A 14,400-nucleotide genomic window follows, 5' to 3' on the forward strand; every position below is an offset into this window, starting at 1 on the left:
TCTGAGACAGGAAATTGGGAAAGGGTCTCAGGGTCTGGCCCCAGGAAAGAGGCCAGGCCAAGCTCCTCGCCGGACACGCCACAGAGCTATTCTGATCAGCTCCCCCAGGCTCCACTCCCCCGGTCTAGGACCCCAGGGGGAATGAGGCAGCAGGAAGGAATGTGGTCGGGAGGTTGTAGGTTCAGGCAGAGCAAAGGGGACAGCATGTTTTCTGGCACCTTGGGATTTTTCTGAGATCACTCCAGCAGTTACCAGTGCCCACCTTTCTTCCTCTGAAAGGTTATGAAAGGTTCCCAAGGATGAGCTCCTCCTCCTCCTCCTTTCATGAGGAAAATTGCTACACTGAGGGCAGAGCTCATCTCCTGGATTGGGGCCCTCCCATAATCAGTGATTTCCTAAGGACATAAGAAGTGTCCCATGGGGGCAGTCCATGAGACCTATGAGGGCACTAAGGGCCAGGTCACCCGAGGTCAGAATGTCAGCTTCAAGTGATTAAAGATGTCCCTTAAAAGTTAAGACATCCCCAAAATAGTCAGTTTCCCTTAATAGTCTGCTAAGGGATCTGGTCACTAGTGACTTTATCTGAACCTGCCTCAAATCTCCTCACATTTTCAGCTTACACTCACTGGGGAACAAATTCCCTAAAGCCAGTCCTGCTGTGGGAAGCAGGAAGGCCTTTCATTTGTCCTAAATTTACTTCTTCTAAGCTATGTAAGTCCTTCTTAGTCCCATGTTTGGGATCTGAGCTGTGTCCCTTCCCTAACTGCATTGCACTTTAGACCCCAGTGAAACCCCTTCTCAGTCTTGGTGTCCTGTACTCAAGAGACTTCGTCTTTTCAAGCCTCTGTAGCTGGAAAGACCTGTCTGGAAATATTTTGAGTATCTCTTTAGCCCAGAAAACCAGTAAAAAGGACTGGCAGAATGTCCCACCAGAGGCCAGAGGCTACAGGTTTATGGACCTCAGTCCTTCAATTCTGAAGTCTCATTACTGCCCTTTCCAGGTCTGTGGCTAGCACACAGCATCTTAGATCTGGAAGGAGATTTTAAGTTACCTACTTGAACATCCCTAGTCCCCAGCCCACCTTTTTACCATATCTCTGACAAGGGGCTCATCTTGCCCCTGAATGAATATCAGCGATGATGTGCCAGCCACACACCACTTCTCAGAGTAGCCATTTCCTCTCCTAGTGTTAGAGAGTTTACTCCTGTCTTCTAGCAGGTTTGCCTTTTGGCACCAGTCCTCTCCCATGACAGCTACTACAGAGCTGAAGGTACTAAGTCATGGGCTTCTTGAGACTATTGCTATTCAACTGGAGCTCCTTTAACTTTTACTCAAAGATTTGCCAAATGCCTCAACCTCCTGGTTCTTTCCTGGGAGCACATTCCAGTTAGAGTTAGAAGTTGTCCTTGTTATACTGTGACCCTCAGACTGGAAACAACATTGCAGGTGTGGTCTGACCTGCTCAAGGTAGGCAAAGAGGCTCATCTTCCTCCTGGACACCACATGTGTACTAATGCTTCCAAAGGCTGTCTTAGAATCACTCTTCATGGGTATAACCCACAAGCCAAATGGAAAGTTCTCTGGTGTCTGAAATCCCTGCATTAGCAATTCAGTCCTTTGACTTTGGAAGACTTCACAGGAAAATAACAAGAGTGGAAGCAGTGTAATGGGAAATGAAAAAAGATTAGCCACACAAAGGAGAGCACGGGGATGCCACCCCTACTGGCGTGACTTGAAAGCTTTGTCTACCTGAAGTTCTCTCTCTGATTCCCAAGAGTCTCAGGAGCAGCACACACCTCTCTAGAGCCCCGGGTTATAAGGCCCAGCTCAGATCCCAGAAGACAGACCCCAGGGTGTGTGGGTGATGGGAGAGCAGGGCCTATGGGGAGACTTCAAACGTATATAGCCTGGAGGCTTTGGCCATCACTGGCCACCAGGTGTCACTGCCACCTTAAGAACAGTCTCCCTGAAGCACTTCGGAGCCGATGGAGTCACTTGCTCTGGCGAACTCTTAGGGCAGCTCCACAGCTGGCAGTCCAGCTAGGCTAAGACCAACTTGTCATTAGCCAGATAAGGCTTTGCCACTCACTTCCCTACTTTTAGCAACATAGCCAGTGCCTCTTACACCCCCACCCCTACCCCTTTGAACTGGGCAAGCAGCTAGCCTGGGCCCACTCCAATGACTTTGCTTTTTGTTTTCTATAATTAATCCATCTCAGGCTAAGGGGCTGGCTGACAACAAGGCAAGGCGTGCCCTCTACTAATATCCCCCTCAGCCTCCTTTAGGGGCTCTTCTAGAGTCAAAGAAATGAAAGCTTTAAGGGTGGAGCTGCAGACAAGGATAGAGAGGGAAAAAGAGAAAGGTAGATAAATAGTCATTGTCGGTCCTGGTCTTGACCTAGAATACTGGGCAAGAAATAGCTCTTAGGGCTTGTGACTCAGGCCAGAAGCTCTTTCAGTCTGAGCTGCCAAAGCCACAGAAGAAAGAGGCCAGCAAGAGGGGCTTAATTGTGAGGAATGGAATGTGACTTAGTGACAGCAGCTAAAGGCTCAGTGCACCATGCAGAGTTCTGGCTGGGACCCAGGTAATATCCCTTGGTTTCTATCCCTTCCATTTGCACATTACCAAAATCGCTCATAGGATCCTGACACCAACTCCAATATGCTGCAAGGGCTGTTAAAGACACTTATTCCACCTGGGAACTCACTCAACAAGTATGTACTGCAATGCCATATCTAGGGGAGGAGAAGGGAGTGGTTTGTCTGGGTAGGAGGAGTATTTTAATCACTGTCATTTGCACAGAATTGCTATCACATGATCATAATAAAAAGTAGGCAGACATAGTTTTGTTATTTTTGTTTAACTCTCCTACTGACCACTGACTGCACCCTCCTTAGTATACCCATGATATATTCAATGGTTACTAGGTGTTAGCTACTCTGCAGACCCTAGAGATACAGCAGTGAAGAGACCCCTACTCTTCAGATGCTTACATTCTACTGGAAGAGCCAAAGAAATAAACAGACAGGAATGATTTTAACTGATAGCAAGTGCTATGCAGAAAATTAAAGAAGCAGGGGTGGTAGCCAGTGATTAGGTGGAAACTTTGGATTGTTGAGGAAATGTCAGTTATACTGCCATGAAGGAGTCAGCCATGCAAAAACAAGGGGAAAGGCGTTTCAGACAGAGGACACAGCTCATACAAAGGCCCTTACCAGTGAGGAAGAGCTAGGATGGTATGAAGGCAAAGAGGCAGGTAGGGGCCTACATGAATTGCTTGGGGAAAATTGAAGGGAGGACAAATTTAAGGGAAAAAAAAGAGTTCTGCTTTGGCCATGTTATATTTAGGATGCCTTTAAACATGCAAATAAAGATGTCAAGCAAGAGTTAGAAATATGAATCTGGAGTTCAAGGAGTGTTCAGGGCAGGAGATAGATATGGGTTAGCTGAGATCACCAAGGAAAGTACACAGACCAAGTTCTAAGGCACTGACATGTAGAGATTTAGTGGAAGTGGAGGGGCCAGCAAAGGAGTTGAGAAGGAGAAACCAATGAGGTGGAATGAAAATCAGGCAAGAACAGGATCACTGGAAGGAAAGTGTTTCAAGAAAGAGGGAGCATGGTCAACTGCATCAAGGTTAATGAGAAATCATGCAAGATAAGAATATGGGAAGATGAGAACTAGGTGACATGGAGTCGCTTTGACAAGAGCAATTTCAGTGGGATGGTGGGATTGGCTTTTATTTTATTTTTCTAAATGGGAGATGTTTGTGGGTGGGTGTGATAATCTTCTAGAAAAGAGGAAATCGATGATAGAGAAGAGAGGGATAACATGAGAGGAAAAAGGAGGTGGGATCCAGATCACCCATGGAGGGTGGGCCTTAGAAGAGATTCATGTGGCTAAAGATGCAGATAAACTGGCAGATATAATAGTGGGAATATGGAAGCAATCTGGTCTGACAGCTCCACGGGCCTGGAGCCAGGATGACTGAAATATCTCCTCAATCATAACCAGTGGAAATGTGCTATCATCAGGGAGAAATGGGAGGTGGAAATATGACCAGTAGAGTCATGACCTCAAGCCCAAGTTGCAGCGTTTTGCCAAATGTGACAGATTCTGGTATATTTTCTGTCTTTAAGGTGGCCTGGGGTCAAGGCACAAGGTTCAGGAGGAAATTAACAGAGAATGCAAGAAAGTACCATCTGACAAATGGTGATGACCTTTGTGAATTCAGTCATGATTTCAATTTAGAATATAAACAATTTTTGGACAGGGACTGTATCTCATTTATCTCTGTAGCCCTAAGTCTATTAACTAATTTTAAGCACACACGTTGAGCTAGGCCTGTGCTGGTCAGTGGAGACACAGTTGAATAAGGCATAGCCCTTGCGCACAAAGGGCTAAAAGTATTTGAGAGACATTTGCTAACTTAATTTAATCATGTATATAGTAAAGAATTTGGTCTTGCCCAAAGATTAATCTGGCTTTGTCCCCCCACTCCTGGAAGATAAGTCTAAGTTCTTGGAATTTCCTAAGTAATAGGAGTGTCTTTTTATTTGTGGTGAGAGCCCCTCAGATCACATTTGATAATATATGCTGATGAGGTGACTCACAGTGGTCCCTGGGGCCACATGGTATTAACCTGACTTTCATGGATGGGGATGCTAGAGATCAACTTCAAGCAGGTGGTCAATCAGTCAAGCATGCCTACGACATGAAAGCCAATGAAACTGTGAACAATGAATCTCAGATGAGCTTCCCTGATTGGCACCATGTGTACTGTTACATATGGATGCTGGGAGGTTAGGACAATGGAATCTTCATGTTTGGAATACTCCCAGACTCTGCCCTGTGCATCTCCTTTGGTTTATTTTTTATTTGTATCCTTTCCTATAATGCATCTGTGAGTATAACAGCTTGCAGTAAAGTATGTGAGTCCTTCCAGAGAATTCTTGGGAACTCTCTGAACTTTCTGTTCGTGTCAGGAGTGAGGGCAGTATTGTAGACAACTGTACTCTCAGACTTTGCAATTGGGCAAACTCCAGGTTTCACGTGACCTTAGAATTGAAAGGGATCTAAATATCTCTGATTCAACTTAATTCTATAAGTGAGGAACCAGAGGTCTAGAGCTAGACCTCGGGTTCCAAGGTCACATAATGTTATGACACAATAGGACTAACCCCTGAGTATCCTGACTCCCAGCACGGTGTGTTTTCCACAATATCCTGTTGTAGTTTTGAATGTGATCTGAGCAGAGAAAAGCTTATCCTTGAGTCAGTCTGGCTTTACTACAAGGGATTTTTTTTTTTTTAAAGATTTTATTTATTTATTTGAGACAGAGAGAATGAGAGACAGAGAGCATGAGAGGGAGGAGGGTCAGAGGGAGAAGCAGGCTCCCCGCCGAGCAGGGAGCCCGATGCGGGACTCGATCCAGGGACTCCAGGATCATGACCTGAGCCGAAGGCAGTCGCTTAACCAACTGAGCCACCCAGGCGCCCACTACAAGGGATTTTTGAAGGAGCCCCTATATTTAGGAAAACTCATTCCTTACTATGTTTCTTGACTTGACTCTGATATATTCTAGATTTTTCTTGCGAATATTTAAGTTGCAATATGTATTGCTTGCAAAGTAAGGGGCTTGTACCAAAGAAGAGCTAATGCTTTCTGTGGGGTGGAAAGTTTTTTTGGTGATTTCTCTTTGTTACTGAACTTTTATGCTTCGGATATCATTTCTGTATAATCTAAATTTCATTGCTAGAAGACATCTTAGTAGTTTTTTTTGTTCAGTCCTTCATTTTACACATGAAGATGCTGAGGCACAGAAACAGGAAGCTATCTACCCAAGGTCATTTGGTAAGTCAGTGGCAAGGACAAGGATGAACTCAGGTCTCCTCTGCATTCTAGTTCAAAATGACTTCCCTGTAGAAGGCCAAGAGAGTTTTGTACACTTCTATTTATAAAAGTACTTGAGGGATCCTCACAGAATCCCAGAACAACCCATTTTTGTTTATCTCACCTGGGTAGCATTAGGCTGTCTTACTCTATCATAAGTTAAGCTGCAACCAGATGTTCTCTGTATTTCTCAGGGTTAAAGGGAAGAAAAGGGCCACCTGTCACTCTTCCTCTAGGGCAGAGACAAGCAATAATCTGCTAATCCCTAAGCTTTACAAAATCATAAAATCTAACCACAGGTCTGATATTTTTTTAACCAGGAAAATCTTTTTCTATCACCTCATTAAGTACAACATTTAAATAATAGGTTTGTATTTCTATAAGCAATTAATCTTTGTTCTCTTAATTACTCTACTGTAATTCTCTGGTGACTAATATTCCTGAGTACAGAAACAGATTCTTGCACTTGCCCAGAGGTTTGACACATGTGAGCCAGCTACAGAAGGTATAAAACACCCATACGAGCTATGTATGATAGCATCCCACAGCAGGGGGCTACTCTCAACTTGGATGCCCAAAGTAAGTCTACTGGCCCAGAAGCTCCCATTTATCCAGCATGAGTAAGGATAGAAGTATTTTTTTTTAAAGATTTTATTTATTTATTTGACAGAGAAAGAGACAGCCAGAGAGGGAACACAAACAGAGGGGAGTGGGAGAGGGAGAAGCAGGCTTCCCGCAGAGCAGGGAGCCCGATGCGGGGCTCGATCCCAGGACCCTGGGATCATGACCTGAGCCGAAGGCAGATGCTTAACGACTGAGCCACCCAGGTGCCCCAAGGATGGAATTATTCTACTCAAAGAAATTTTCAGAGCTCAAAAGGTATTTAGATCTATCTCATATTATAGGTAGAGAAACTGAGATCCAGAAAAAGAACTGACTTACCAATTGTCACAGTTTTATTTTAGTCATTTCTTTAAAAAAAAAAAAAGATTATTTATTGATCGTGGGAGGGGAGGGCAGAGGGAGGGAGAGAATCCTAAAGCAGACTCCCCAAGACCCCAGGATCAAGACCTGAGCCAAAATCAAGAGTCAGACACTAAAATGACTGAGCCACCCAGGCACCCTTATTTTAGTCATTTCTACAGATAGTTCTTTTTTTGTTTGTTTGTTAAAGATCTTATTTATTTTTTAGAGAGCGAGCGAGAGAGAAACAGCATGAGAGGGGAGAGGGTCAGAGGGAGAAGCAGGCTCCCCGCTGAGCCGGGAGCCCGATGTGGGACTCGATCCCAGGACCCTGGGATCATGACCTGAGCCGAAGGCAGACGCTTAACCATGTACAGATAGTTCTTATATATTATATTTCTAGCTTTCTTAAATAATATGTGGAATACTGAGTTAAATATAACTGTTTCTTTATGGTTCAGGTCCATTATCATGAATATCAACTATGCTCCTATGCTATGATTCTGTAACATTCAAATGATAAGAAGACAAATGTGGGGGTAATTTGTTTCCGGGCTGGTTTATAGTTTTTCCCTCCCCACCCCTTTTCTTCTTTCTTTACTAAAGGATTTCCAGAATCCAATTACTTGGCTTCCAAGGTTGCAGTATAATCCCAGGAAGGCACTGATCTTTAGAAAAGGGAGTGATGAGGGGCGCCTGGGTGGCTCAGTCGGTTAAACGGCTGCCTTCGGCTCAGGTCATGATCCCGGGGTCCTGGAATCGAGTCCCGCGTTGGGCTCCCTGCTCAGCGGGGAGTCTGCTTCTTCCTCTCCCTCTGCCTGCCTCTCTGCCTACTTGTACTATCTCTCTATCTCTCTGTCAAATAAATAAATAAAATCTTAAAAAAAAAAAAAAGAAAGAAAAGGGAGTGATGATGCTGAAGCTGGAAGCTGTAGGGAACCCAAGCCCTGAGGCTGCTTACTTACTTAATAACAACAGTAACCTTTTTTGAGCATTTATGATATACTATATATATGTTATATTTTAGGTTCCTCATTTAATTCTCATAATAAGCCTAGGAGAGGGGTGCCATTGTCATCTCTGCTGAGCCACATATAAGTACTTTATCCAAGGTCACAAAGCCAATAAATGAAGGGTCCAGGATTCAAACTTGGGTAGTTCTCTTTTCAAAGCCCACACTCTGAAATCACTATTCTATTCTATCTCCTTAACTATTTGAAGTAGGATTTTGAAAGAAAGATTTCTGAGAGATTTTTATGTACAAGTGATAAAACTTGAGCCCTAGAAAAGGTAGTAACTTCCCCCCAAAGTCACACAGCTGTTTAGAGGAACAGCTAGACTAGGACGCAGTTCTTGGATTCTTTGTCCCAAGCTCTTACCACTTCATTATGCAAAAGTTCAGTGGGGAGAAAGTTGGGGGACATTTCTGCAAAGTGAGATAGCTCTTAGATGGGACTTAAGACCCTCAACCCCTGCCTTTCTTTGGCCCATTCTAGAGCCACAGGGCCTGAGCCACAAAAACTTCAGTGTGGATTTCCTACTAGAACTGCATCTGGGATACTGCTGTTGTGGATGTGATTGGCCATGAGTCACACACCACAGTCAACTGAAGAAAGCTGCCTCCTCTCCCTTAGGAAGGAAAGCAGATTTCTAATTTGAGTTTTACATCATCACTCTCTTCCAGAATGAGGGACCTGACCCTTTCTTCTCTATAACCAGCAGGTTTCTGATAACCACTTTCTCCACAAATGTGGCAGACCCCTCACAGACAGTGAACAGCTGGTGAGAGGTCTGACCCAGCCCTTCCTCAGAGACCTCCCATTTAAAAGTCGGAGTATCTCCCATCCAAGTACTAACCAGGCCCGACCCTGCTTAGCTTCCAAGATCAGACAAGATCGGGCGCGTTCAGGGTGGTATGGCCGTAGACTAAAAGTCGGAGTATCTCAAGGGAAAGGCTCTGGTTCCCCAGAGCCTTCAAGTTCAGAGAGAAGAGATCCAGTACTCCATTTCTGGACAGCTCCATAGCTGATACTGCAGACTAATGAGAAGGCTCCTCCATCCTGGAGCCACCACAGTCTACAGCAGTGGGCTTGGGAATGGTTCTTGGCTCTCTATGTCTCTTCCTGCTGCTTACCTGCGGCTGCTGGGTGGTTAAGGGTCTCTGAGGGGACAGGACAGGGGTCCTGGACAGCAGCTGGTTCATCTTGCTAATAACTAGCTCAGTGATGAGTTGTCTGTCCTCCACCTGGTGTTCACCAATCAGTGGCATACTGCAGTCCATGACCTAGTGGAGGATGTAGCCCAGGTTAGGAAAAGGTCTGGAAACATCAAAGGCTTGGTATAGACTTTCAGAATGAATAGGACTTAAGGCATCAGAGATAGGTTGGGGATGAAACTGGTGTTCTTATCTTGAGCTGGAAGCATGTTCCTTTGCAGAAATAGGAACTTAGTTCCCCCCTCCAGCAAACTTTTGCTTTGGATCTTTCCTCCCAGACTTCACCCAGGCCAGGGCTCAGTAAGACTGAAAGATTCATGGCTGAAGGTAGTGGGGAAAGGGGGAGAGCAAGGAGAGAGCCCAGCTCCAGGGCTTAGAGGTTTGCAGGCAGGGAAAGCAGGAATACTGAAGGTCATTCCCTTAACTCTCTAGTTAGGAGTAGGCAATTTTCATCTCTGAGACTTTTCACCCATGCAGTTTCTATCTCCACACATAGTCTGCCCATTAAACAACTAGATTTCTGCTTTTGCTCATGACCTGGGATGCCTTCCCTTTTCACCACCATTCTGATTCTTCCTATACCTCAAAGTCCAGGTAAATGTTTTCCTCCTTTAGGAAGTGTCCACCTAACCAGGATCATAGATGCTGTAGTCCAACCCTCATTTACAGATGAGAAATCTGAGTCCCACTGAGAGACGGGGATATGATTAGAACACTATGTGCCAAGTAGTTTATATGGAGTAGATTCTGAAGCCCACTTTGGGCTCCTGACTCTAATCCTTTCCAAATACCACCAACTCCTGGTAAGGAGCCTTTCCTGCTTCCAGGAAGATTGGCAGGAACATGTGTGAAGGATTCATACTGCTACTGACTTTCCCTTTAATATGGGGAAAAGAAGTAAGCAAAGTTGTTTTAGAGGACCAGGCTGAGTGAAGCAACTCCAAGGCTCAGAGAGATGCTAAGAAGAATCCCCTGCATCCAGGAGACCTGAACTCTAGCCTAGGTTGAGACACTGATTCACTCCATGGCCTTGAGCACATGTTCGTGGCATTAGGCCTTAAGTTTTCTCATCTGCAAAATAAGCAGACTGAACCAAATGATTCCCAAGTTCAGCTTTCTGAGACCAAAAATGGTAAATCACTAGTATTCCCAGAGGAATAGCATTAGGCTAGGACCCAAGGAACCCAAATCTGGCATCTCTTACCCATGGCATGGGTCAGCCTAGCTAATTGGAAACAATAGCTCCCCACTGGTGGAGGTATTTTGCTATGCACATCCATTGGTCGTGTTGTCTGGGAACCGTCCCCTGGCCCAAGAGACTCTAATCTAAATGTAGTTTGGGTTGCCCACATAGTTCTCAAGCTAAGAGCCTGGCCTCTAGCCTTGGGGGTTGTCTCTTACTGAGATACTCCTTGGGCCAGACTTACCTCAAAAATGTAGTCTTTCCCATCTTTGCCATGTACAGCTTTGACAGCACAGATGTCCAGGCCACCAAACATCTCAGAACAGGTGTCCACCCACAGCTTGTACCTGGAAGGGATGGGAAGGTGTTCTGAGGCTGGAGTGTTAGCTCATATCAAGCCTGCTTGCTACTCATGATCTCCTTGGCGCCTCCACCTCTACCATCCCACCCTTGGCCTCCTCCCCTCCCTCTCCCCATCAAGCATATTGCCTTCTCTACAGTGCTCTCTCACTTGCTCTCCTGATTCCACCCATGTTTCCAGGCTCAAAGCAGGTCTCACACACTCCATCTAGGTGGCCTTCCTTGGCTATTCCAGGGCAGAGTAACTGCTCCTTTCTTGGAGCTTCTATATCATGTCCAGTCTTTATCTTCATAATTGAGCATATAACCCAGTCCTGCCTGATCTTGTTACCTGGTTGCTTGGGCCTTTGTGTTCTGTCCTGATTAGAGGCTTCCTTTAGGCAGGGTTCATTTCTTACACCTCTTCAACTATGGAAGTTGGTCTGGGGAGTGGACTCCTACTCTTACTCACCTGTCTGACATGGCGATCTGCTCCAGCATTGCAGAGCCAGTGTTTGTCTTCCAGTTCCCTGAGATCGACGTCCTCCTGCAACAAGGTTCCACCAGGATAGGACAGGCAGTGAGCCACACCAGCAAGAGGGGGGCATGAAACTTTCTGGAATTTTAGCTAACTGCTGCTTTCCCCACCTGCTTCTTGCATAAGTAGCCCAGGCACCTGTCTGCTGAGCTGAGAACCTGGCTGCCCTGCCAACCCCCACCCTCAATGTCCTTCTCTCTATAGTCTGGCCCAGACTGCTGTGGCTCCATGGAGACTTCCCTGATCTTTTCAACCAGATGAGCACTTGCTCTTCTGAACCTCACTTACAGTCCTATATCTACTTTTTACATTAGTTATTTGACCTAAACCTTAGGTCCACAAGTCTAAACCACTTGCAGCCTACCCATTTAGTATCTGGGCTGACTTGGCATATACAAACTGAATTCTATTGATCCTGGGAACACTCTCAGAATTCTTGTGGATATCTCCCCATGGCTTTCTTACTAGCTCATTTATTTGTTCATTCAACAGTTAATTTCTGAGAGCCTACAGTATTAACAATGTGACTCTGGACAAGTCAGTTAACTTTTTCAGGCTTAAGTTGCCTTGACCATCAAATGCTGCTGATGGAATCAAGTCACCAACCTCTTCTCTGCTGTGCCCTCTGCACCCTCTCCATCCATGAGCAGGTGTTAGAGTCAACTAGTCTTAGACTAAATAGGAGGTGGATGACCTGGTTTCTGATTCTGGATTTGCTCTTGACTGGCTGGGTGACCATGGGTGAATCACTTCACCTCTCTGAGCCTCTTATCCCTGTGCAAACACAGGGTTGTCATGAGCATCAATTGATACAGTTTTAAATGAATTGTAAAACACCAAAAATAGGTCTTCTTAATTATTAGTCTTCACTCAGACACAGTCAAGAGGAAGAGGATGGTCTAGCGGACAGAAAAGCCCTGTTCACACTACTGACAGAGCCATTCATGTGCTGTCCTTGTCACTTGCTACCATTTGGAGACTGGATGCATGTAGTAGTCTCCACTCAGCAGTTCCCAGGAGTACCTTCCCCAGAGGTCTGATCTCAGACACTGAGCAACCTAGACATACAGCTAGTTTTCAGAGCCCTGAGGCAGACTAGTGAGTCAACTGATGTAATAACAACCCCTCACTCTTGTACAGTACTGACTGTTTGCCAAGATTCTTCCTCCACAAACCCCTCACCAGAGCCTCAGCGCAAATCCCTGTTGTGAGCAGGCTGACATCCTTGCCCCAACTTTACAGACAAGGAGACTAAGACTCAGAAAGGTTAAATGACTTGCCCAAAGTTGTGTATCCAGTCAAATTAGACATAAGATAAAAAAAAGCCCAAGACTCTTCGTTCCCTCATTGTGCTGTACTTCCCCTATACCACACTACCTAGTTCAGAAACAAACAACTAACAGATGAGTGACTTGCAAAATCTGAGTAGAGACACAAAGATAGATCATAATAAAAATAACACTGTCTTCCTAACACTGGTGGTTTATGCGTGTGTCCCTGTGACTAGGTTGGGCTCTTCAAGGGAGGGGACAGAGAGTCACTCACTTCCAGGTCCCCAGCTCAGGGCCATGGTATATAATAGGGTCTTGGAAACTTTGAGTGAGTAATAATAATGTCCTTCACACTTTACACCTTTCTTTAACAATGAGATGCAGGGCATAGATCCATATAGGCCACTAGTGCATGGGGGAGCATCAGGGGCACCCAGAAGCCACTCAGTAATAGCTCAACTACCTCTCAGGACTTATAGGTCACCTGACCTCCACAGAGGGATGCACATTATTACCTACTGAGAGTAGAGCAGGAACAACACCCTCTGTCTACCAAATATGGCTGTCTTTGGATCTCCAGAGTGAGAGCTAAGGGGGTAGGGAAGACTCTCAAACCTTATCTTGGCTATTATCAGGTCAATTCCTTCTGAAAGCAAGGGGATAGCTAAAAGCTTCGGGAAGAGGAGCCAATAGGACCTGAATATTCCCCTAAATAACTATCCCTTGCAAATTAAAAAGAAAGTAAATGTTTTCTAAAGCTTCTTTGGTTGCCCACCCTTCATCAATATTAGAGGATTCTCTTTTCTTATGCTTCTTTGAAATTGCTTGTAGAAATCCTAACCTTTAAAAATGAGAGGTCTCCTTTTAAGAATCAAGACACTCTTGCTCTACTGTCATAAACATTTTGTGTTTGTTTAGGGAATTTTATTTTTTATTTTATTATATTATTATTATTTTTATTTTTATTTAGGGGATTTTAAAAGTAAAGGATAGGAAATCTGCTTTCCTAGGTGCCTACACATACTGATTTTTCTGCTCCTTTTAGCTGCTTTTTATAATGGTCTTTTAAATTATCTTGTCTTACATTGTGCACAATTTTAAAACAATCTTAAATTCCTTTTTGAAGCAGCGAGACTTTAAATAAAAAACTATAAACTTTTAAAAAGTAGTAATCTAGTAAAAAAGTAAAAAAGATTCTGTGTTTTGGTTCTGTACAAGGGCTCTCCCCTGAATACTTATTGGGTGCTTACTCTGTGCCTGCAGCTGCACAAGCTGGTGGAGCTGCAGAGATGATTTCACTGTTCCTGCCCAGGGAGCTCAGAGGAGAGTGACAGAAATTCCTGTTTGTGCAGCGGGCTAAACTAGAGGGGTGTACAGGGTTATGACAAGGGAGGGGGGCAGGGCTCCTAATTCCAGGGGTGGGGAGTACAAACACTGAAGGGGGAGACAGAAGAACAATGGAAATGAATGGGCAAGGGAAAGGGAAGTTGCTCAGCCTCAAAGTCTGCTCAAGTGCCAAGCGGCCAAGACCAAATTCAGATATCAGAATGTTCTTGTTTATAAAAGAAATACTACCCTATAGGTTTTAAAAAGTGAGAGGCTCATATTTCCAAAGTTGGCATTGTAAGCTATTTGCATTCTTAGGTATATTATAGAAGACTGGGTCATCCTGAAATCTTTTCTTTCTCTAAAGTTGAATGGAGGAAACTTTTAACTTTCCATTCTGGCAGATGGACACAGTCATGTGGAGAAGTCACCTATTCTCATAACCACTAGGTTTTTAATGCTCTGGAGTGTTTTCAGGGCTATATATTTTCATTAGGAGTTTCTTAACCTTTTCTGAATTCTGGCAGCCTGGTGAAGCCTATGGATTCCTTTCAAGGTATAAAAATACATAAGATATGTACGTGTATAAAATAAAGTGCATAAGATATCAAAGAAACCCAATTTTTGAAATAATTATCAAAATAGTTATCAAACTATTAAACAAATCTGTG

General features: G+C 44.5%; 1 protein-coding gene across 2 annotated transcripts in view; it reads right to left on the reverse strand.

Moving 5' to 3' along the window:
- Positions 1-14,400, reverse strand: part of SYN2 (synapsin II) — a 189,560-nt gene that overhangs the window by 14,083 nt on the left and 161,077 nt on the right. For both annotated transcript variants that reach the window (XM_034997232.1, XM_034997231.1), the window contains 3 exons: positions 11,067-11,141; positions 10,500-10,602; positions 8,992-9,141 (listed from right to left, as the gene is read on the reverse strand). In XM_034997232.1, the coding sequence (XP_034853123.1) occupies positions 8,992-9,141; positions 10,500-10,602; positions 11,067-11,141 (328 nt within the window). The remainder of the gene's footprint in view (positions 1-8,991; positions 9,142-10,499; positions 10,603-11,066; positions 11,142-14,400) is intronic.

This window comes from Mirounga leonina, unplaced genomic scaffold (genome assembly GCF_011800145.1).
Source record: "Mirounga leonina isolate KUSES-001 unplaced genomic scaffold, KU_Mleo_1.0 Mir_94, whole genome shotgun sequence".
In the NCBI taxonomy this organism is placed as follows: domain Eukaryota; kingdom Metazoa; phylum Chordata; class Mammalia; order Carnivora; family Phocidae; genus Mirounga; species Mirounga leonina.